Raw genomic sequence first — 24,231 nt, forward strand, 5'->3', positions numbered from 1 at the left:
ATCGGATACTAACATTACAGATATTTTTAAAATCCTCTGCCAACATTGGTAATCAGCATATATACAAATGGATCAAAGTCCCATTATGTGATCCCACTTCAAATTTCGTAAATTCGGTGTACAATTCTGGTTTGAAGCGAATATTAATTTTATTTATCTTGACAATGAACACATACCCTTTGCAAGCTTTTGCATTTCACATTACCTAATATGAGGGAATTTATTTCAAAACACTAATTGGCAGTTGATCTATGTGTATTTGGATAATATCACACTGTACATAAATTACAGCTTAATGGAACAAAAATATCTATCTGAAACATAATTATTTTCCCTCAGTATTGACTAATTCTCCCCATTCATTAGGATTCATATCATAATATTCCATTTTTCTTTTTAGAATCCACCATTGGCCTAAGAATCCTATGTCTATAATCCGCTGATAAAAGTCCACATATCTTGGTTGCAGGTAATTACATTGTTCTTTATAGAGTCCACACTCTTTGCTCTTACTATCCATCACCATTAGAGAAAAGGCACCAAAGGAGTATCTACACATTTGACGCTTATTGTAAAGTTTCTCCAGATTATGCAGATGATGTTCCGTATACGGATTTCGAACTGGTTCTCCAACTAGAAGAGCATCAATTTCACTCGAAAGCACTTGGTCTCGGAAACTTTGTTCATCAGGATTTTTGTAGAAACAGTAGCCGAGGAAGCCCAAACCTGAAAATATAAACATATTATCTCATGACATACGTTACACTTTATCAAATAATAGTACAGACTTCCTAGTTTCTCTAACTAGCAATTTGGCAAATGATATAAAAAATGTACACAATGGTGCAAAAGTCACTATGCAGCTGATGTTGGGTTTCCTTTACATTTCTAGGTTTTAATTCTGTTTTTCTCTTTGTAGTTTGAAAGACACCTCCATGCACCGTATATAACTGTCCTGTTTACGTTTATAGTTTTATTTTATTTATTTATTTAAAGTTTGAAAAATTCCACTGACGATTTAGGAGAGAATTGAAGCAACTCTTCTTGTGGACAAAAATTCGACGCGGCAGGTTGCCCATAGGTCCAACGAACAACACTCAGATCGTGATCCCATTTCACATTACACTGTCAGTAAGTTGATAGCAAAGTTTAAGGAAACGGGTAGTGTGGAGGACAAGAAAACTGGACTACCGAAGACAGCAACTGATAAACATACGTCACAAAACCATTTTTTTCCCGTCTATTTTGCAATTTATATATCAAAACTGTACCAATCAATTTCAATTTTGCAACACTGCTATGCATTAAACATATATTCTGTTCACCATTGCACAGTCATCTTAAGAACGTAATAACATGACATAGTGCCATTTGAAAATAAAACAAAGTGCATACCGAGTTGGCATGACTATATTACTTACAACATTGATGCTTTCGAATAGCCCCTATGGTATGTATAATACTACTAAAATTTGTTATAGATTGCTTAAATACATCTGAAGTTATTTGAATTTATCATACAATATTACCATTGTCTGTGTTCACTTTTCTCAAATCTTTATTGAGCGATAACTTCATTACTTATGGCCATTACCAGCTACAACTTTGGAATATGTTACACCTTTGGAGGAGCTACCTAAACCTGTTGTCAGATTATGAAAACCCATTTTACAGTTAGGAATCCTTATTGGTAGAGTTGCTAGAATTGAACGCAGTCCAAAAATATAACACATTAAAAAGGCCCCTATAATCAACATCTCCAGAAACTTACTTGGAAACTTGGATTGAAATTATAATCTTACTTGCTTTCTTCAAACACGATTCTAAGTACGCACCTAGTTTGAAAGTTGGGTTAAAATATATATTTACCAAGAGGAGATTTCCAGAACAGATTACCATTGAAGAAAGGAAAGAAAGAAAAAATCATGCATAATGAATTTTGTTGAAGCTCGATTAAATGTGATGTAATAGTGTTCCAGTGTGATCTGAAACCAAAAGCAATGCGATTACATTTTCCTTCTTTTGTGGTTCATACTCGCATATTACAAGGAATAGACGTAGGTCTTGCAATATTTCCACAATCCAAAAAGCAGGTGCATGTATAAGATGTGATCGTCCTTAAGTACAAGCTTGAACTGACCCAAGAGGTTGTGTGGCAATCAGACTATTTAACATGTTCCCCCCCCCCCTCCCCCCACTTCGTACCTTTTAGCAGCAGTGACAACGAGAATTCAACAACGTCTGATGCGTGAAATGTTAAAACACGAGTTCGGACTTGGGCATAACGCTACGGTAAGAACTAAAAACATTTGTCATGGTAAAGGGGAAGATACAGTGAATTACAGTACAGCAACTCGTTGGTTCCAGAAATTGCGTGGAGTTTGTAAAAGTCTCGAAAATCAGATAAAGTCCGGCCACTCCAGGATAACATATTGTCAGATCATACAACAAGCCATTGAGAAAAATCCATCCACCAGCACATGACAATTGTCAAATTAACTCGGCACGTCCCAGTCTACTATATAGTGTGCCATCTTCATGAACTCGTGAAAACTATCAGAAGCTGCCGCATTCTGCCACAGTTCAGGCCAAGAGGAGAGTGGATGTTTGCCGACAATTACTGCAAAATCCACGTGATGTGTATTCCTGAAACGGATTGTTATAATATGCGATGAAAAGTGGGCGTTTTCCGAAACCTCAATGTGCAAAAACAGTGGTTGAGCAAGGGTCTACTTCTAGAACCGGTCGTCAAACAAGTAATAAGTCATGCTCTGTATGTGTTGAATCTACCAAGCGGTAATTCATATCGAGTATGTTCCGGCGTATCATCAATGCCGACCTTTATTCTGGACAGTTGGAGTGGATGTATTCCAAAAATATCCTGCATTGTATGTATGAAAATAAAAACTCACTGTCAGAAAAACTCAAAGTTTCGTTGCAGACACTGTGAGAGACTTAGTTTGACCACCAGGGGGATACTTGTGAGGAATGGCAGAGCGTGGCTAAGCGGTTAGCATACGTGTCTTTGGCGTGAGGGATCCGGCCTCAATTCCCGACGGGAGCACATGTGCTTGGGAACCCATGTTAAGCTGTAGGTCCACGCCTCATATAGCCTCATTGCTGAAAGGGACGATAAACTGAAAATCAATTCAAATCAAGGAATCGTAGAGCGTGTACATTGCATCCCTGACGAAAGATCTCAGTACACGATTTCATAAGGAAGTACATAGGAAAAAGAGAATAGGGATTAGTATTCCAAACTTACAACAACTGAATGTATGTAAGAAAGAATTCGTGGAACTCTCTGGCTAGGCAGCCTCTCCGGTCACCCGATCTGACTTTTTACTTCGTACACATAGTTTCGTCAAAGATGGCGCTTATGTACCATCCTTGCCAGGTAATATCGATGATCTGAAGGTCGGATCCGAGCGGCTGTACGTATGGTCCGACGTGTGTAGACGTAGTTGGAATACTGTGTTGACGTGTACCGCATGGCCACATAGAACGTCATGTCCAGAAATCCACAGAGAACTGGTATATGATTATGGCCCTCAAGGTATGTGATAAGGTGGTGGAGCAGGCAATTTCCAGGTAGGAGTTAAAGTGTTACTGGCAAGGACCATACAGGACAGCCATCGACATTCAACAATACCGAAAACGTTGAACGGGTGAATGAACTCATTCAAGTGAACAGGATGTTAATTGTCGGTGAAACTGTCGGGAAATGGACATACACAAGCACATGCAGTCATTCAAGATGTACTGGAATATAGAGAAGTTTCGGAATGGTGGGTACTTCACCAGTTGTCAACGAGGATGGCCATTTCCTTACAGAATTTGCTGGATTACGAGCCGGAAAGCAACAGATCTTTTGTCAAACTGTTACAAGAGACGATAATTTTGTTTACCACTACCCACCAGAGATAAAAAGAGCATCCATGGAGTGGAAGAAACCTAGTTCACCAATCCACAAAAAGTTCAAGGTGACTCCATCGGTGGGTAAAGTGCTCCTTACCGGTTTCCATATCTGATGAAGAATTCAGCGAAAGTACTTATAATGTACCTTTTTCCTGGCTCTTTTTTTGTGTTTTATGATAATGGGTTCGCTATTTTTGGGAAGTAACTCTTTTCCTGCTCGCTTCGGGATTTCTTAGCTCATACTACGTACTATACACATATACAGGTTGAATTACAATAAGATTTACCATTAAAAACGTTAATAGCCCAGTACAGCAACGATGCATGTATGGCTTATTCAATTCAGCAAGTCAAATTTTTGATTTGGTTATCTGGCAACACACATATGATATCACACCAGATGGCGACCTCGTATAGGGTACAACAGCGTATTTTCATAATGAACGAGTATACGAAAATTAAATCACTTGGACCAAGGTCACCTGACCCTATACCCTCGATTTTTATCTGTGGGATTTTTTAAGGGAGAAAATAGTACAGGCCCAAGAACCATCTATCGAAGAATTGAAGGCATCGAACACCGATGTCATCAACAAGATTACTGTCGAGGCGTAGACGTGTATGGCTACAGTGAAGTGAATGAATGACAAAAAAGGAATATATAGTTGATGAATTCAACGAGACATATATCGTTGCTGTAGTGTTTGTTACCTGTACAGAGTTACTAAAGTTTATAATGGTGAACCATATTGAGGTTCATCGTGTACATACGATTACCACATTTAACTAGGTTGTGAAAATCCGCACCATATTCACTTGTTTTTTGTTTAATATCTCACGTTATGCCTTTCAGGCTAAAGAAGACAGATGATTAATGAGAGTGAATGATTGTGAAATTAATTTTTTTGGTTTCCCTCACTCGTAATCGAACCCGAGACCACGTGTACTAAAGATGCGCTGATCACTAGACCAATGGGAGAGCATATTCACCTGAGGTAAACAATTGTATGGTTATGTGTGGGAAAGAGAGACACCGATATGAGAGTGTTTTTATGCCGTTGGAGTCCATCTGGAACTGGTTGGCTGGTTTAAACCAGTGTGTTATCTCGTTTCACTCCCGTATATTATTCGTATTATATTCAGACCTAAATTTCCCATTTATTACTCCAAGAGATTATACTACAAAAGCAACTTTTTTTTCTTATATATATATATATATATATATATATATATATATATATATATATAAGTTTATGAATGTTACTTTTGTGATTTTTTTTATAGTTTATTATTATTGTTATGCAATTGAAATCAAAGAAAAATTCTAAATATTGTTTAGCTTTAATAATGTTTACTAAAGAAATTAGAAGAGAGCCAGGTAAGAGAGGAATATCAGATTGAAGTTTCGAATAGATACTCAGTTTTAGAAGACTCGGAGTGCACAAGTGTTGAGGATACTTAGATTGAAATTAGAGACAGCATTAAAATTTCAGCAATAGAAAAATTGGGAAATGCGGAAATACGTAGGAATAAACCATGGTTCGACCAGGAATGCCTTAATCTAGCAGAAAAGAGAAAACAGGCAAAATTACACTGGCTACAAAATCCGAATGAAATAACTACACAAAATTTCGCAGATATCAGGCGGAAAACTTCCAAAACTTTCAGAACAAAGAAATGCGATTTTTTGAAAGCTAAAATTAAGGAACTTGAAGATAATAGTAAAAATAAAAATATTCGGGACATGTATAAGTGGATCAGCGAATTTAAGAGAGGCTATCAAGCTCGTGCATATATATTAAAGAAAGCTGACGGAACAGTTCTCACTGATACGGATAGCCTCTTAATTAAATGGAAAGATTTCTTTGACGATTTGCTGAACACGCTGCCAAAAACTAATGTGCGTGGAGAAAAAGAGATACACACCGCAGAACCGTATATTCCAGAACCCAACCGAATAGAAGTAAAAACCGCTATAAAAAAAATTAAAGAAACACAAATCTCCGGGTGTAGATGGAATTCCGGCTGAGTTAATTTTAGCTGGAGGCGAAAAATTGTGGAACAAGATACACAAACTCATTCTCCTTATCTGGAACAAGGAAGAATTGCCACAAGAGTGGAAAGAATCAATCATTGTTCCAATTCACAAGAAAGGCGACAAAACTGACTGTAATAATTATCGAGGCATTTCTCTTCTGTCAACATCCTATAAAATCCTTTCAAATATTCTATTAGCAAAACTGACTCCATACGCAGATGAAATTATTGGAGATTATCAGTGCGGATTTAGACGAAATCAATCAACTATCGACCAAATATTTACCATTCGCCAAATACTCGAAAAAAAGTGGGAACACAATACCCCGGTACATCAACTATTTATTGATTTTAGAAAGGCATACGACTCGGTTAGGAGAGAAATATTATACAACGTTCTTACAGAACTTGGAATACCGAGAAAGCTAAATAGATTAATTAAGATATGTTTAAATGAATCCCAAAGTAAAGCCCGGGTGGGAAAATTTTTGTCCACGAGCTTTCACGTCGAAAATGGCCTGAAACAAGGAGATGCGTTGTCGCCATTATTATTTAACTTTGTGATGGAATACGCCACAAGGAAGATCAAAGATAGCAACCAGGGCCTAGATTTGAACGGTATTCACCAGGTTATGGCATATGCTGATGATGTAAATTTAATAGGGGATGATAGGAGAACAATAGAAAGAAATGCAGAGGTCTTATTAATCGCTCGCAATGAATTGGGTTTTGAAGTAAATGCAGAGAAAACTAAATACATGGAAGTGCGTCGGGACCGTAATACAGCAAATTGTGGATGCGTTAAAATATTAAATAATACTTTTGATAAAGTGGATACTTTCAAATATTTGGGATCGATATTAACAGACGAAAATTATATTCACGAAGAAATTAAATGTCGACTAAAGCAGGGAATTCGTGTTACTATTTGGTTCAAAATCTCTTGTCGTCACGAATTCTGTCGAAGAATATGAAGCTTAAAATATATAAAACGATAATCATGCCTGTTGTTCTGTATGGTTGCGAAACATGGTCGCTTACTCTGAGGGAAGAACATAGACTGAAAGTATTTGAGAACAAGATTCTGAGAAGAATATTCGGACCCAAGAGGAACCGGAATGAGGAATGGCGGAAACTTCATAACGAGGAACTACATAATTTATACGGTTTACCCAACATTGTTAGGGTCGTCAAGTCTAGGAGGCTTAGGTGGGCAGGTCATGTATCTAGAATGGAAGAAAGTAGAAACGCTTTCAAAGTCTTGACTGGAAGACCCATCGGAAAACGACCATTTGGAAGACCTAGGCGCAGATGGGAGGACAATATTAAGATGGATCTCGCAGAGATAGGAATACAAAGTAGAAACTGGATGCAATTAGCTAAGGATAGAAGTCAGTGGAGAGCTTTTGTGAACGCGGCATTGAACCTCCGGGTTCCATAGGCCATAGAGTTAGTTAGTTATTCATAAAATACATCGAAATGCTGTACTTTTTTTTCGGGCGGGGGAGTCATTCACAAACCCCACGAGAGGCATTCATTGATATCAACAGTATCTTTGGTATCTATTTATGTATAAATGGGTCAGAGCCAAAGTGGACTCAAATAATTAGTATCTTTATGCACTTTTCTTATTGATATGCAAATTAAGTCATTGTTTCTTTAACTTGGACTAATAAAAATCGTAGTGAACTAGCTTGGACTAAATTAGTTCTTCTGTACATTGCAGTATTTTGAAATTTCCATATGTAATTCTGTATAATGGTTTCACTTGTGCAATTGTTTATCTTTTTGTGCTTCTGAAATGACTCTTGACAATTATATTAACAAGTATGTAAAGATCAGTACGACGTATTTTTATCAGGAGTCCTTCGTGAGTGATTCGGCAGAGTAATCACATTTGTAGCCAATTAGTCCCGCTTTCGAGTTCAAATAAGGATGTAAGTCGAGAAGCGGTTTGGATTCCGCTTTAAGCTTATGTAACCCTTTCCAGCATAACCCGGTTGTTGCATAATAACACCAAGGCGAAGCAAACTTATTTCTGTCCATATCTAATATAAATATATAGAGCAAATTATTTAAACCAAAAAAACGGTTTTTTTTTTTAGTTTTTTCAATAAAAAGACATGGTTTTTGCAAACCCTGATCTGGAACATCTCGAGCGTCCATGTGAGCATCTACGTCTCACTAGACACTCCTTCATAACTCGAGAACCAGGCAATTGAGAACATTATGTTGTCACGGACGTTTTCACCCATATACGTCTGCGGAAAACGCTCCTGAATTTTTGACACCTATTTTGGGACACCATGTATGGTGGCCTCGGCTACCACTATTAGCTCCCAGCGTAAGCATACGGGAGCTTAGTTTCACTAAAGTATATATATATATATATATATATATATATATATATATATATATATATATATATATATGTGTGTGTGTGTGTGTGTGTGTGTTACTTTATTCGTTGGTAATTACAGGCCAGATCTGAGCCAAATCTAGTGGGCAAATAGCCCATTGCCAAATGAATAAAAAGTGCAATATTTGGTGACCGGGCTACGGGAAGCAAGGAAGGCCTAGGATAGGTTCGACTCGCATAGCATATGGTACTTTTAATTACCGGTAACTACTGGGTGGATCTGAACGAAATTTTGTGGACAAGTAGCCCAACGTATAAAACATTAAGAACGTTGTACTCGGTTGCCGGGTTCGGCTCATCTTGTATGTGGTACTTTATTTCTCGGTAATTGTTGGCCAGATCTGAACGAAATTTAGTGCACAAATAACCTATGGTCAAGTGAATAAAAACGTTATATTTGGTAGCCGTGTTCAGCTAGGAACAGGCTCGGATAGGTACAGCTTGGCTCGAATCGCCTTGCATGTGGTACTTCATTTCCCGGTAACTACTGGCCGGATCTGTACGAAATTCGATGGCAAGTAACCCATCATTTAAGAATAAATATCGCTATATTTGGTGACCGAGATCGGTCAGGGACAGGCTCAGCTTGACAACACAGACTATGTTCCACAGCTTTCTACGCTGGAAACTTCTGAGTTCCGTTAATCTTGTCTTGTTATTAATGTTATTACTCAGGAAAAAAACAAGGAAAAAAATAACGAAACAATGCGGATCATTACACGTGATTTAATTCAGGTTTTCTGTTGTCCAACAGAGTCCTTCTTCAAATAATACAGGATCTATGCTGTCCCTCTTTCTTTCTGAGGAAAGACGAACTAGTGACGAAGAACTGTCAAGAAACAAACACAAGAAGTTTAGTCGAACATTGAGTTCTGGTGGTTTGTGTGTTCGGATATACGGATAAACAGGAATCTGTATAATTTTAGGAATAGCGATAATTGTCAATGCGTATAAATGGAGAAGTTTACGTCTCTCTCTTTCTCTCTCTCTCTCTCTCTCTCTCTCTCTATATATATATATATATATATATATATATATATATATGTGTGTGTGTGTGTGTGTGTGTGTGTGTAATATTTATATAATATTTATGAGGTAAGTACAAGAAAGAAAACGTGTTACGTTTCTACAAATTGGAGTCTAGACTGATGATATGCGGGAAATTTTACTTAAGTGGACCATGTAAAAATATTAACAAAAAATAAAACTCTCTATTTCTGAATGATCATAAACTTCGAATCTGATTACACATCATCCTAGACTCCGTTCTTCGAAAAACTCATGACCTTCAGTTTTCTTACACTTTAATATCAAAACTTAAGAAGCTTTTCTCTTCTACGAGATGCTACTAAATCCGCATAGCATACTTATGATAAATAGACATTTCGAACTTTCCAATCCAGGTTTGAATGAATAGCCAAAGCCTAAATGCCAACTGTTCTACTTTCGACATAAATTTACTTTTGAATACTCCAGAAACCACAGAAAACATTTGTTCCATCATCCTTAAAATTGCGATTCCTCAATCTCACCTGTCTCCTACTACGTCTATTGTCCTTCTTTATGAATCGGAGAAACTCAAACCCTTTACCTATACATAAATTATTGTTACTCCTGCACTCCACATATAATTTATTCTTTCCAAAATTTATGAACAAACACAATTCAACATTTAAAAAATCGTCATACAAATTTTCCTCTGCCCTCACAACGAGATGGCAACATACATAGATTTCCATTCTGTCTGCCAAACATGAACCCGGAATAAACCGTCCGTAATCTCTCCACATCATACGGTATATTCTGCTTTTTTTGTTCGTACTACGAAAAATGACTAGTATCGAAGGCCACTATTATTACTATTATACTACTACTACTAATATAATGGAGCCAAGTGATGACACATGTTGTTTTGTGTTACAGGGCACTTTTTCGTACATAACTGACTTCAGCATGCTGTTTATGTAACAATTGGCATCACGTTAGGAGCTGTTTCATGTTTGGACGTGTCGAGTGTGAAATATACTCCGTAAAATATGTTTCTACATATAAATGTCAAAACTACACAAGGAAACTAGTCAGTACAGGATTTAGGATTTAGATTTCTGGTCTTTCGGCATCTAAGGCCATTTAGCCCGTCACATTTGAGGGATGGCGTCCCTCGGCGAGCACACCATCCGGGGAAAGGGAAGGAAGGAAGCGGCTTGGGACCTATAAGTTAGGTACCACCCCGGCATTTGCCTGGTGTGAATGAGGAAACCCCAGGGAAACCTCATTCAGGGTGACTGGCCTGAAAAAGCATTTTACACTTTTTCGACCGAGTGCCCCCACCGGGAATCGTACGCGAGACCGCTCGCACCAAAGGCGAGAGAGTTAGCGACTACGCTACGCGGGGATACGACAAGTCAATACAGGAGTTATCCCTACAGTGGGAAAGCGTGTAATTTCTGAAAATATCGATCAAGTACATAATTTCGAGAGAGATTCGAGTGATTATCAAGATTAGGGTCAAGAACGAAGTAACTCCTCAAATAATTGTTCAAATAATAACTCAAATGATATTTTATGCTGCAGTGTAGTGAATGAGAAGTCAGTTAGTGTGAGACCTATATTGTGAGTGAAATGTGCGAGGCATTGAAAGCTAAATTAATCTCTGTGAAACAAGTAAACAAAAACGAGTGGAAACAGAATTAAGACATTTGTGAAAGTAAAAAAATAGTTCATGATCTCCTGATGATAGTAGAATATAAAGCAATGAAGTATGGAAGAAAGGAATTTTCAAGATGAATGAACTGAATTTTATCTCTTTGGAGCGAGAAATCAACAACATTGGATGCAAGATTGTGAGTCAATGCGTCTGGCGTACGATACTGAAGGAAGAATCACATGAAGCTATAAGATGCTCAACTTCAATGTTGTGAAAAAGTGTTAGTGACAAGCTAAACGTAAAATAAAAATGATGTTATGTGGCTGCAGTATGTTTCTCGTCTTAACCCTAGTGTTTCGTGTGACGAACTTGGTACATTTAACTGAACGCTCATTCTTCGCAAATAGGAAACAGGATTTTGTAAAATACTTGAAAGGTGTGAATTTCCCTTAGGGTGCGTATTTTAATCAATGTGGAATCGTAAAAATGCAGTTTGACCCAACTGCGTTACGGGGGGAAACAAGACAAGAAGACAGGTAAGCGTCAGCATAGGATCCACTAAAAAACTAGGATATTGCTTTCCATAGTATGCAAAAGACGCTGCCACGTTTCACGGTTGGGGAGCAAAACTGCACATTATACGCTTCTTTGGGTGTCTGTTAGACACACATGCGGTCTGTGGTTTGAAATAAGATGAAAGATTACTCATTCGCGTGATCTATGTTGCGTGTTCACGGTACCATTGACGTCGTACTGAATGGTGATTGTCTCTTATCAACGATTTTGTCCTTGGAACCGGATACCGTATGTCCGTGTCGTATTAAGTCGCGGCGGACTGTGATTGTAGGCACAGGCTTTGGGAAGTACGGCTCTGAGTGAGAACCCGCTTTAATGCTTAGTGGAACCTGCCACTGAGGGCTTTCTTCCGATCACTGTTCCTCTTCGCCGATTTGGTTCTGCAGTGAATTCGTAGGCCATCATCACCTTGAGCACTGTCCCTCCTGTCACACCCACCACACTTTTCCACTTTCATCGCACTAGCACCCTGTAATCGAACGCGCAATGGGCTGAAGTACCAAAAAGCTGGTCAGAAAATGAAAACTTTGCCCAATTTGAATTATGAATATATAGGTATTCGAGGTCGACGATAACGATTATGTCAAAAATCAAAAATCCACAATGGCGGGCGAACATTTTTAGAAATTCCCCAAATAGGCTAAAAATCAGTTTTATCATATTTTTGAGGTCGCTGATAACAATTATAAAGTTAGAATTTCAACATTCGAAATGGTTATGAAGTACGCTTTAATATAACAAAATAACATTATATTTATTATTGCTATAGTTTCAAATTACTAACAATTGTTAAGAATTGGCATTCCTGACATGTATTGGGAAAAACGTGCATAAATTTTGCAAGTGCACTTTTTTTTTTTTTTTTTTTGAATACCGTTAGCTGATAGTATTGCGTGTGTTGTAAAATAAATGCTGATAGAATTATACGGAATTCATAACTGTTTTTCTGCATTTATCTACTTTTTTCTTACTTTTTCTTAATTTAAATTATAATATGTAATAATGCCAATTGTTTTCTCAGTTTAAATTATGTAAATGTCAATTTATCATACCTCCATCTATTTTATCCATTTTGAAAATTAAAAAGAATGTAGAGAATTAAGAAAGTTATCATACTTTAAATTAAAGTAGTTTTTTCACGTTCACGTTCACTACATCCGAACCGGTCAAACGGCACTTTTCAAATGACTACCTACTCCGCAGGTATAGCAAAAGGTCGGATGTTTTAACGAAATTTGATACTTCTAACATTCTACTATACGATACAGAACTTAAAAATTCTCAAATCGTCTTTTTCTTTTACCAGCTTTTTGGGATTTGAGCCAAATGTGGAGCGCAAACGACTGTTCCCCTTGGAAATCAGAGAGGTCGCCCCTTTTATACAACCACCGTCTACTCAGTTCGCTACACACTGCCGTTCTACTGCCTTTCCTGTAGTACAGAGTTTGCTCTAACACATCACCAAGAGCCCAGCGTTGCGGTCGCCGCGTGACTTTTCTAACCTAGGTGTTTGATGTATTTCCAATTCTAGGTGCTTCCATCAAATTGATAATGGTATATATATGTAACGTGATCTTGTTGTTCTCCTACTTGGTGACGAATTTATAACTGAACTCAGTAATGTAACCTTAAAAAATGATTAAGTTTCGTGCTCTACGTGAACGACGAGGTTAAGGTGAAGTGAATAGAAATTTGCTTAACAGGAATTCTACTTGTAAACTCTCTGATATATTATTAGTGTGTCATCAACATACCTATGTTAGTGAATGCATTGCCAACGATTTTAGGAATTCAGATTCAAAATTATTGGAAATAATACTCCCCAGAAGGGGAATCGAAGTGGGTACCCACAGCAAAATTACCTTTTTAATTACATTATTAGCCTTTAAATTGAAAGTAATTGTTGTAAGTACACCTTAGTACTCCGGACTTTCTGTACGTGTGGTTCCGACTTCAATCTATAATGGATGCATTAAGCCATAGAGGAAGTCCGAGGAGTGGCTTCACTCTATGCAGTAGACGCTGCCCCATGTAACCTCGACGCTCATGAGTCGCTAAACTCCTACTTATTGGGTTAGATTAAAGTAGGTAACTATCCATTTTAAATAAAAAGAAGGTCTTCTATTTAATTTAACATCTCACGCTTATGCTCCGATGCTAAGGAAGACAATGACAATAAATGAAATGCTGGAATGAAGAAAGTGGGAAGAAATGAGAACTCTCATGAAAACCCAGGCATACGGTGTTTGTCTACGACAAAACCCACTTGCTGCAAGCTGAGTTCAAACCAGAGACCTCACGTACAAGACGTGAATATTCTACCACAGAGCCACTGCGGCCCAGGCTCTTCTTTAATATGATAACAGTCACAGGTATATCATAAAGTGTATCAGGTCCTACTGATAAGATTCTATAGATACCAAAGGAGGGTCAAAACGGTATCAAAGATTGCAGTTGTAACAGCGGTCATTTCTATATTTACCTAGTTGCCTAGCCTTTACTTTAGCTATACCACTAAGCATTCAGAATAAATACTTCCCAATTTTCGTTCTTTTTTTTTCATTATCATTCTCTAATGACCCTCCTTTGGTACACCTAGCAGTTCTATACCTTTAAATACCTGCCATCTCATATTATTATGTTGTACACGGAGTACCAACACGTCACATGTATATGTTTTATACTTAGCGAACGTGTCCACCACAGTTTCGTTACAACACATCTCTAAACATATTACTATCTAAACATACTCTATAGATCTATTGCAAATGAATGAGAAAACTTTTATAGAAACTAAGGAATGGTTCAAGGCAAACGGATTTCTTCTCAATGAAGATAAGACTACCCAGCAAGTATTTTCATTAAATGAATGTCTGGAAATGTTAAATAACGTGAAATTTCTTGGCATTATTCTCGACAGGCAGTTAACATGGAAGGCACATGTAGAATATGTATGTGTAAAACTTTCAACAACAATAAGTTTAATACGAAATTTAAGAGATATTGTACCGAACAACTATATAAGATCAGCCTATTTTGACTTTTTTCAGAGTACCTTAGAATATGGAATATTGTTTTGGGGGGAGTAGTAACTACAAAAATGAGGTTCTGTTACTACAAAAAAAGGTCATCAGAATAATCAGTGAGGCATCATACAAGGAACATTGTAAACCATAATTTTTAAGTTGAAAATTATGACTGTTGTAAATTTGTATATATATAAAGTTTTAGTTTATGTAAAACAAAACATGTCAGATGTGAAACGTAGACAGGATATTCATTCATACAACACAAGATATGCTAAACAAGTTGATGTATCATACAGCAGGCTAACAAAAATTAAAAATAGCTATGCAATACAGGGTACAAAATTTATGAATAGGGTACCAATAGACATCCAAAAGTTACCGCTCACTCATTTTAAAAGCAAACTGTATGATTGGTTAATTACTGTATCATATTATAATATTAAGGAATTTGAAGAAGATAAGAGTATATTGAAATAGGGATTAAAAAAAATAGTTCTAAAACTGCATTTGACGTTGTCTATTGTCTGTTTACAGACTTAACGACAATAAAAATATTCTATTCTATTCTATTTAGGCGAATCTTCCCACGACAGCGCTTCGTTATACCACAATCCACAATTTTTATTTAATTACGATGGAAATATACCCAAAATCTTCAAATCTAGCATCATAAACAAACCTTTAGCAAACGAAGTCGTCTCCACTGTAAATATAACTTTAAAAGGCAAAACCACTTCCAAAATATATAATTCGCAAGCTAGTTTCCCATATAGTAACGCTTTCGCCTACCTAATATATACAAAAATACTACTCAAATCGAAAGGCGACGACCTCTGCATGTAACAACCAACTCAAGCGGTATTGACGTATACATGTCTACAGTGGAGAGCAATTTTATGTGGTACGAATTTACTAAAGCACAACCTGAGTTTTAACATTAACGTTGTTATTTATCATATATGAATGACGTAGTGCCAGTGTTCAAATATTTTCCTAACCATTTTTTCTAACAGATAAGTGGGTTGAACTGACCCGACATGTTGGAGCAAACAGGATAATCAGACATAAAATGAAATGAAATCTTCATGTTTAATATCCCACGATAATGCTCTTTCGTTAAGGAGGACGATGATTAAAGCAAATAAATGATGATAGAATAATTGGTGGAATAATAATGTGCGAGGAAATGGGAATACCCGGAGAAAACCCACGGACACGATGTTGCCCACCATAAACTTACTTGGCCGGGATCGAACCAGGGACACCAGAGGCAAGAACTCCACCAATAAGCCACTGTGCCCCGGGTAATCAGACGTGTGTATCTTGGTCACAACATAGGTAATTATTAAAGATGAAGGAGAAATTACTAACTAGTTCTTTGTTGCATTGTCAAAGAATCATCAGTAGGTAATAAGGTTCTGAACCTGTCTACTAATTTCTTTTAACAAATTTTAACGACAATACGAAAAACTTTTTAATTTGTACAGAATTCTTTCCTTGTACTGTCATTTGTTCAAGTTAGCAGCCATCTTGCTTCTGTCCACCAGTGTGCACCAAAATCCATTACTCTGCCCACTTCTTAGATTCACTAGTAAGTTTCTTGATTAACTAATGCAAACAGTAAGTCTTGGCTTTTTTTTTCTTTTTTTTTTTTTTTTTTTTTTTTTTTTACAAAAGTGATTCAACCATGCCTCAAGGCATTAAAATTAAAATCAAGTTAACATCGCTGATCATGCCCTTTGGACTAAAGGAGCCGGATGATTAACGGAAGTGAATCATATATTATATATATATTCCACAAATAACACTAAGGCCCGTCTCCTGAAGAAACCAAGACACATAGAAACATGAAACCTTTTGTAACCTTCAAGGGACATAAAATACAACATTATGTCTGCAATATATGACCCTCAAACGCACCGGCACAACACACGTGTACGGCCTTCAGACCTCGGAAAACCACACCTGATTGTAATGCACGAGTAAACAGAGTGACTTTGCTCAAGTACGTATATCCAACACCAAAGCACCACCACGGGCAACTCGTCCTCATTAATACATCTCCTCGCCCGCAACACTAGCAGTTCAACAGTAGCGCAGTGATAACGCGTGCGTTCAGTACACGTGCAGTCTGGGGTTCGAGCCTCGGAGGGTTCATTTTTTCGTTAATAATATGGTATTTTCTTTTGTATCCGTTTCAGTTTAATTGTCATATTTTGTATTTTCAATACTGTTACAGTGTTAAACGTATAGTACATGATTTTTTGTATTCGTTCGAACTAGGTCTACGTTAGAATTTAGAGTTGGTTGTGAATACGGTCTGGTCTCTACACGTGATTTCCTTTTAAACGAAGTACCACACGATGGGGATTGCTATTTAAAATTTTGTAGTTACCCCCCGTAACCCCCTTAGGGGCTTCTCATGGGAGATTCTCCTTATCATCGCAGTTTTGTATTTTATGTCCCTTGAGGGTTACAAAAAGTTTCATGTTTCTATCTGCCTTGGTTTCTTTAGGACGTGTTATGTGTGGAACGTATTTCGACCTACTTTATAGATGGCTACCATGTTGGATAGGGACATGCTAGCGACATGCAGTTTCCAGAACAGGTCTCCACATGTGACTACCTTTCAAACGAGGTACAACACGATGGGGGGTTGCTATTTAAAATTTTGCAGTTACCCCCGTAACCCCCTTAGGGCCTCCTCATAGAGGATTGTCCTTATCAGCATAATGTTGTCTTTTATGTCCCTTGAAGGTTACAGAAGGTTTCATGTTTCTATCTGCCTTGGTTTCTTTAGGAAATGGGTCTTAGTGTTATTCGTGGAACGATGTTTTCTACTACGAACTCACATGGCGTAGACCTCTTTATGCCAGAGATAAGCATTCTACAACTGAGACTCAATACCTGAGTTATTCTTGTTTGTTTTCGTCATCAAGTAAACTAAGGGACTAAAACTGTTTTTCCTGAGGCACTAAAACTAACTGTTTTTCTCTGAGACACTAAAACTAGCTGTTTTTCTCTGAGATACTAAAACTAACTCTTTTTCCTGAGGCACCAAAACTAACTGTTTTACTATGAGGCACTAAAACTGTCTTTCTCTGAGGCACTAATAAACTCAAAGAAGAGTGTAGGCAAAAAATATCCTATAAGGTCGAGTTTAAAAGTGCACAAAGTTTAACACAATTAACGGCTCACCAAAAGTGGGACGAATGAATTTGCCCAAGACGAAGAGTCATATTAAAATCTCTAATCCTTCGATATCGTTGTCAACAAGTAGTTCCTTCAACAAGTTAGAACGTGTGCACTAAAAACAAGCCAAACTGACTGAAATTCTCTTGTCAGTGGATGGTACCCTGACAATTTAAAATTATTTACTGTACAAGCAACTTAAAGATGAACAATTATTACCTGTCAGCATAATGGATGCTCGAAGAGGCCTCTGTTTTGCGCTTTCCACATTATCCACAACAACATCTTTGTAATCCAGATAGATATTTCTCCAGTATTTGCCTATAGTAAGAAAGAAAAAAAAATCCTTGAATTAGTTCTTTTCACATAATACCAATATACATTAATTTATAGAAAAATACGGGAAAAAAACTGATGGCCAGGCTATCAGGAAATAGCTCAATCTCCCGTTTACAAGGCAGATGCAGAAATAAGGAACAAACAGTAAAGCATTGATTGGTACAGCATGCATCAGAAATTCGATTTTCTGTCAATTTAACAGTAATATATTTCTATTCTTCCAGTATGACAGACGCGACAACAATAGGAATATTTGCAACAAAAGAAAGAACAATTGTAAAGTTATCAAATTATTTTTAAGTGTTGAAAAATGTTTCTAGTTGTCAGCAGGAAGTTTCCAAACACCCTTCTCGTCTCATTATTGTCATTCTCGGATTACGTTTGATTTGATATGTTCATCGGCAGCATCATGTAGAACATTTATTTATTTATTTTAACGGGGAGAAGGTCGAATACGTAATCGTTAGGGATACAAAGGATGTATTGGGTTTCCGTCATCAACACACGTGGGATACATTTCAGAAATTCTTATAAGGTACCTAGAAACTCTGCATATACTTAATCCAAATCTGGTGCAATGTGTCCGTAAAGTAAAGGGTGAGTTTGATTCCATTGATTCCATAATCATCCCGAAGACTCGTTTTTACCCGATCACGTATCATAGGGCGTATCATCATTGAAACCTTGCACAAGTTATTTGCCTATATATACGAACAAATTTTGAAAATGCGATTTTGCATTCCAGAGGTTGTAGTGAATCACTAAATTATAGACAATCATTTAAAATACAGTAAAATGTTAATTAGCTAGGGCATAAAAAAAAAAAAACGTCATATTATTATTATTGTTTCTTATCCTCTACCCATGGCAATAGACGATGTAAATGTGAACTCCACGAAATAGTCAAAATATGCATATTGTCTTGCCCTTCTACAGCCCACTCTCAGCAGTGAAATACCAAAAGCGACCTATTGTGCGGTCGGAAAATAGCTGTTAACCAGGAAGCAATGAAAAAAATAATCGTTCTATTGTCTCATTTTTCTTTCAACACGCATCCGATTGCGCTCCCTCGTGGCTACTATATGGTTAGCGTACGCACCTGTGAATCCTAGTAGGAGTTCATGATTCCACGTTAAGTTCCAGTCATACTGTTAGTGTACAGTCTCTAGCTTTTCCACTTTTGTGATAATCATTAATTCAAGTTCTGTGGACTTTTTTTTTAAATCTTGTTCGTGATATTTCGTTAAACAACTCTCTTTCATTCCTTTTTTTTTTTTAAATATTATTCGTTTGATGATAGTCTTGTCTTTAACAGATATTTAAATAAAGGAAACTTCATAGTCAAAGCCTGAAAATTAAACTTTACTGAACATGCCAGCAAATTTTAATAAAACATTACTTTTCCGTTTATGACATGTCACGTAATGCTAAATAAATTTTTTGCATCATATTGTAATACAGTTTGATTTACCTTTTCCAGAAACGAGTAATTATGTTTGTTAATTTCTTCGATGCACAATATTGTGATAAATCGTTATGTTACTACGTAAAATGTATTCAAGTATCAACATTATTGTAACGAAAATTTCTTCTAATTATACCTACGGTTTCATGCAGAATATTTTAAAAGCGATACCAAATCTTTTGTTGCACAAAAATGACCATAGAAATTGTTGCTGTGTTGTTGTTTACTACATGTTCTCTGCAAGTACAGAGAATGTAATACCTGGAAAAAGGTCTGAAATAATTAGAACAAAGTGTTAGTTGGAGATAAAAACTGTCGACCAACATGAAGATCTACAAGTATCGTTTTATGCGAAGTTGTCTAACATGTTGTGGATTGAAAATTAAATATTCTAAAATACAGCAATTTAATTTGTTTCATTGTAAATGTAATCTTAAAAGCGCGTTTACTGCTTTATAATAAAACGACATATGAGTGCGAGAAAGCGATTTAGTTAAGTTTTTATTTCGGTGTCTCAATTTGTGTTTGGCGGCCCGTCGAACATCGAGGCTATTTGAGACGTGGACCTACAGCCTAGTCAGAGTGGCCACTCTTTAGGAATTTCAAAATTCCCTGACTTTTCCACGTTTTCCAGACCAAAATTGTAAAAGTTCCAGTGAAACTTTTAATAAAATTATATTAAAAATTTAGCGGCTGTCAGCATTACACAATAAAATTTTGCGAAGTTGTAAAGAAAAAAAATCTTACTGATTCTGAGACTTTATACACTGTATACTCTGTAATCATAATAAACAGATGATGTATGACGATCGTAACGTATTGGAGATGGCAATACAACTAGGGAGCTCATTAATAATAAAAACTTGCATTTCTTGTACCTACTAGAGAGCAACCAAGTACAGATGTATCTTCTACCTCAGTTCCAATATTGTAATTATCAACACCAACTCCCTTTCAACAAAATCATTATTGTAGCACTGAACACAACTTGCAGGTATCACTATTGTGGTTTATTTAACAATGTATCACTTAATTCAGTACACATACATGTAGTATCAGGGATTTCTTAACACTAACAAAGTGGTTAAATATTTACCTTGTTTCACATACACTTCAAGTAAAAAAGTTTTGTTAGTTTAACACGCAGTTTAATCAAATGCACTGCAAGCTGCAAAACAACGAACTTAAAAAAAAAAAAAAAAAACTATTAGCCCACTTCTTCAAGGTGCTAACTTCGTCTTCAATAAGAGCTACTTTCTTCCTGATCTCTGCCATAAGCTTCAACTTTTTCACTTGATCAGCGGCCCCGATTAATACATTCGAACGCATTACTGCAGCGAGCCGGACGTATAGGTTAAACACTGCTGAGGAGAAACAAGGTCCTACTAAGCAACTTTGCAGTATTCTGCGTAGTTTCATTAGAGAGAAAGAGTCTAATAGTGGCAGGGAAGGAGTAGCGTTCGAACTAAATTGCTTGCATATTGTCTAGAAAGCCCAACACAGCAAGACACTGTAATTGACAACCAATAGAAACGAAAGTAAAGCTGAAAAAATGAGAAAGCTGTTCGGGCACCATTTCCACCCTGGTTAAAATTTCTTGCTAGAACAGTATAGAGTTGATTGAGTTGATTTTGAGTTTAACGTCCCTTTTCAGCAGCGAGGCTATACGAGACGTGGACCTACTGATTAACGTGGAATCCGAACCACATGAGCTCCCGCCGGGAATCGAACCCGGGTCTCCCGCGCCTAGAACACTATAGAAAGGGAAGCATCCAGAGACCAAACTTTTTTTTTCTTTTTAAAGAAACAGGTAACTTTTCATTTAATTTAGATCCACAATATTTCCAGGATTTAAATCGATTTCCTTGACTTTTTCCGGTTTTCAGGTCAAGTGGCCACCCTGGGTTCCGAACCATATGAGCTTCCAGCGAGAATGCAACCTGGGTTTCTTGCCCGAAGGGGAGTACACGAACTGTATAGCCACAAGAGGGCAGTTTTTACTTGGAGGAGAAATTTCACTCGGAGGCGACCTTTAGAAATTTCATTTTGAAAGAAAGGCAAAATATTTTCATGAAATTTAGAGTGTAACGTTTTAAGGTGAAAAAAAAAAAAAAAATGGAAATGTCATGTTTTGCCATTTTATATTTTCAGTGACGTTATGATTTTCATAGTCAACATCTGAAATGAAGTTTTACAATACCTAAAATTTTAGATGAAATTTTCGAATGTAAGGTGATTTAGTGTACGGAATTAAGTTGGAACTCCTCCTTCAGTAGTGTTTGAAGGACTAACCTTACGCTCGATACTTAAACACTTGTTACTTTTAACCAAATGCTGATTTTCGTTTTTAACCTCTTAACTGGGTGAACCGCGTTTAAGCGTCACGGAAAATCAAACCTCTGTTGGGGCAACCGCTTTTTGGCGTCGCGAAAAGATCTTATCTTTTTCTAGCTGTTTATGCCGCTGTTTCTAGAGTTTATCACAAACTCGTTTTCTACGAGAGGAACCAGCAGCCGAACTTATAGAGGCAGCCATTTTTCTCGACAAATGACTAACAAGTTGCCCACTGAAAATATGCTCAATAGATAGCAGGAAAACCCAGAGGAGAATGTGGTAAATGCATGGCAAGAAGTTTCCCCAAAATGCAACGCTCAAACGCAGCATAAACAGATAGAAAAAGGTAGTCTTTTCGCGACGCCAAAAAGCGGTTGCCCCAACAAAGGTTAGATTCTCCGTGACGCTACGCAAAGCAACTACTGAAAATTGGCAAACTGACATGTTTGTGATTATGATGGTTATAACTGTGAAAGCTCTATTGGTTCATGTGGATTGTATTAGAGTAGGTTATATTAAAATAATACATAGTTAAAATTTAGTACTATTATTTGTTTCAAAGACTTTATAAAGCAATATTATAATATAAATCTTCTATCTTAAATTAAGCTTAAAAAATTCCCCAACAGGCTATTGGCCTCAGGTGACAAATTACTCGCTTAAGAGGTTAATCTAAGGTGGAAGTCATAATTTACGCTTTAGTGAAATACTCCTGAACTTAATTCCGTTCGGAAATGGATAAGTTCAAATCATAGTTCCGAGACATAAGAATTACAGGGAATATTCCGTACTTTGCTGCACTATGTAATGTATGGCGAACAATTGTCCACAATGGAAGATGTGAGCACAAGAATGAAAAAAAAAAAAAAAAAAAAAAAAAAAAAAAAAAAAAAAAAAAAAAAAGCATGTGCCACCTTTGGATCTTGAGACCTACAAAACTTTCGATTGAAAAATGATTCCATTGAGTATTGATACAATTTTAAAGAAATTCAAAATGGTTTGATAGATTCCTAATTGTTATTAATTCAGAAATTTGGGGACGCTTATATCCTGACTGACAAAAATACCAGAGGTTCCAGTCTAAAGAGTCGGTTGCTTGTCCCTTAAAATAACCCTAATTTTTGGAAAACATTCAACTTAAAACATTTCCAAACAAAGTGTAATTCTTTACTTCCTTTCTTACACGAAAATAAATTAATACCTATGACGATGATATGAGGAACTTTTTTCTGACGTAACAAGTAATGATTATAACTACACTTATTTCTAATTTAACATAATGTGTAACACTTTTTATAGATTATATATTAAAATTGAAAGTTTACACTGTAAAAGTTAGGAAGAGAGTCCTTGACTATCTCTTTGGAGACTAGGCTGCTCTGGAGTACCTGTTTTAACTGCTAAGGTGTGCGGGATTGAGCTTTGGTAAATTATTGAGTTATTACTAGTTATTTTTTAACGTTATTTTGATTAGTGCCTGATTAGTTTATTGTTCGAAGAGGGAAATGAATTAAACTACCTCTCGCACAAAATAATAAACATTTTACGAAAATAATCTTTTCAAAAATTTGATCACATATGCGGTAACTAGTAAACTGTAGGTGCGTGGTTAGCGCTGGCGCTTGGAAATCGGAAGCCTCTGGGTTTAAATTAAATATATGATATGTTGGCTAGAGATTCTCCAGTCTCATTACGTGGAGGCAGACATGCATACATTTAATATATAGTCCTTGGCTGACTTAAGAAATATTCAGTTCGTTTTTTGTTAATGTTTGTGTGTATCTGGTTATTTGGGCTTTCTACTTATCTGAAATCTTTCATATGAATAAATAAATACACATGATATATAACAAAATCACCATAACTTGATCGCTCATGAATACAGAACTGAACTTAAAACATACTAATACAAACCATTATACACTTAAATGAACACCTGTGTGTACCGATAATGAAATAATTTCTACTGATTTCAGCGTTTCAGTTATTAAGTCATTCGGATAAGGTTACATACTAGCATGTCCAACACTTCTAGTTGTTGTTGTTTTAAATATTTGACCTCAAGTAACAGGCATGGTTCAGAAATATCAAAAAATAATAATCAAAATTCAGTACGTTTTGTCAAATTTGTTTTGGAACCACGTGCAAATCTAGTTAACAATTTCAAAAGTATTTTAAGATATTTAAGATGCATTAATGGATCTCCTAAAACTGTTGTACAGATTTAGCCACTTAAATTACAAGTATGTGCATATTTATATCCTAAGTATCTACA

The 24,231-nt window shown here is 36.5% G+C and overlaps 1 protein-coding gene across 1 annotated transcript in view; it reads right to left on the reverse strand.

The window, feature by feature from the left end:
* Positions 1 to 218: 218 nt before the first annotated feature.
* LOC145674326 (mitochondrial import inner membrane translocase subunit Tim29) overlaps positions 219 to 24,231 on the reverse strand; it is a 29,930-nt gene continuing 5,917 nt past the window's right edge. The window contains exons 2-3 of the mRNA XM_081744251.1: positions 18,038 to 18,139; positions 219 to 726 (exon numbers count right to left, since the gene is read on the reverse strand). Coding sequence (XP_081600377.1) covers positions 326 to 726; positions 18,038 to 18,139 — 503 coding nt within the window. The 3' untranslated portion in view covers positions 219 to 325. The remainder of the gene's footprint in view (positions 727 to 18,037; positions 18,140 to 24,231) is intronic.

Source organism: Thermobia domestica, chromosome 17 (assembly GCF_964235325.1).
Source record: "Thermobia domestica chromosome 17, izTheDome1.hap1.1, whole genome shotgun sequence".
Classification (NCBI taxonomy): domain Eukaryota; kingdom Metazoa; phylum Arthropoda; class Insecta; order Zygentoma; family Lepismatidae; genus Thermobia; species Thermobia domestica.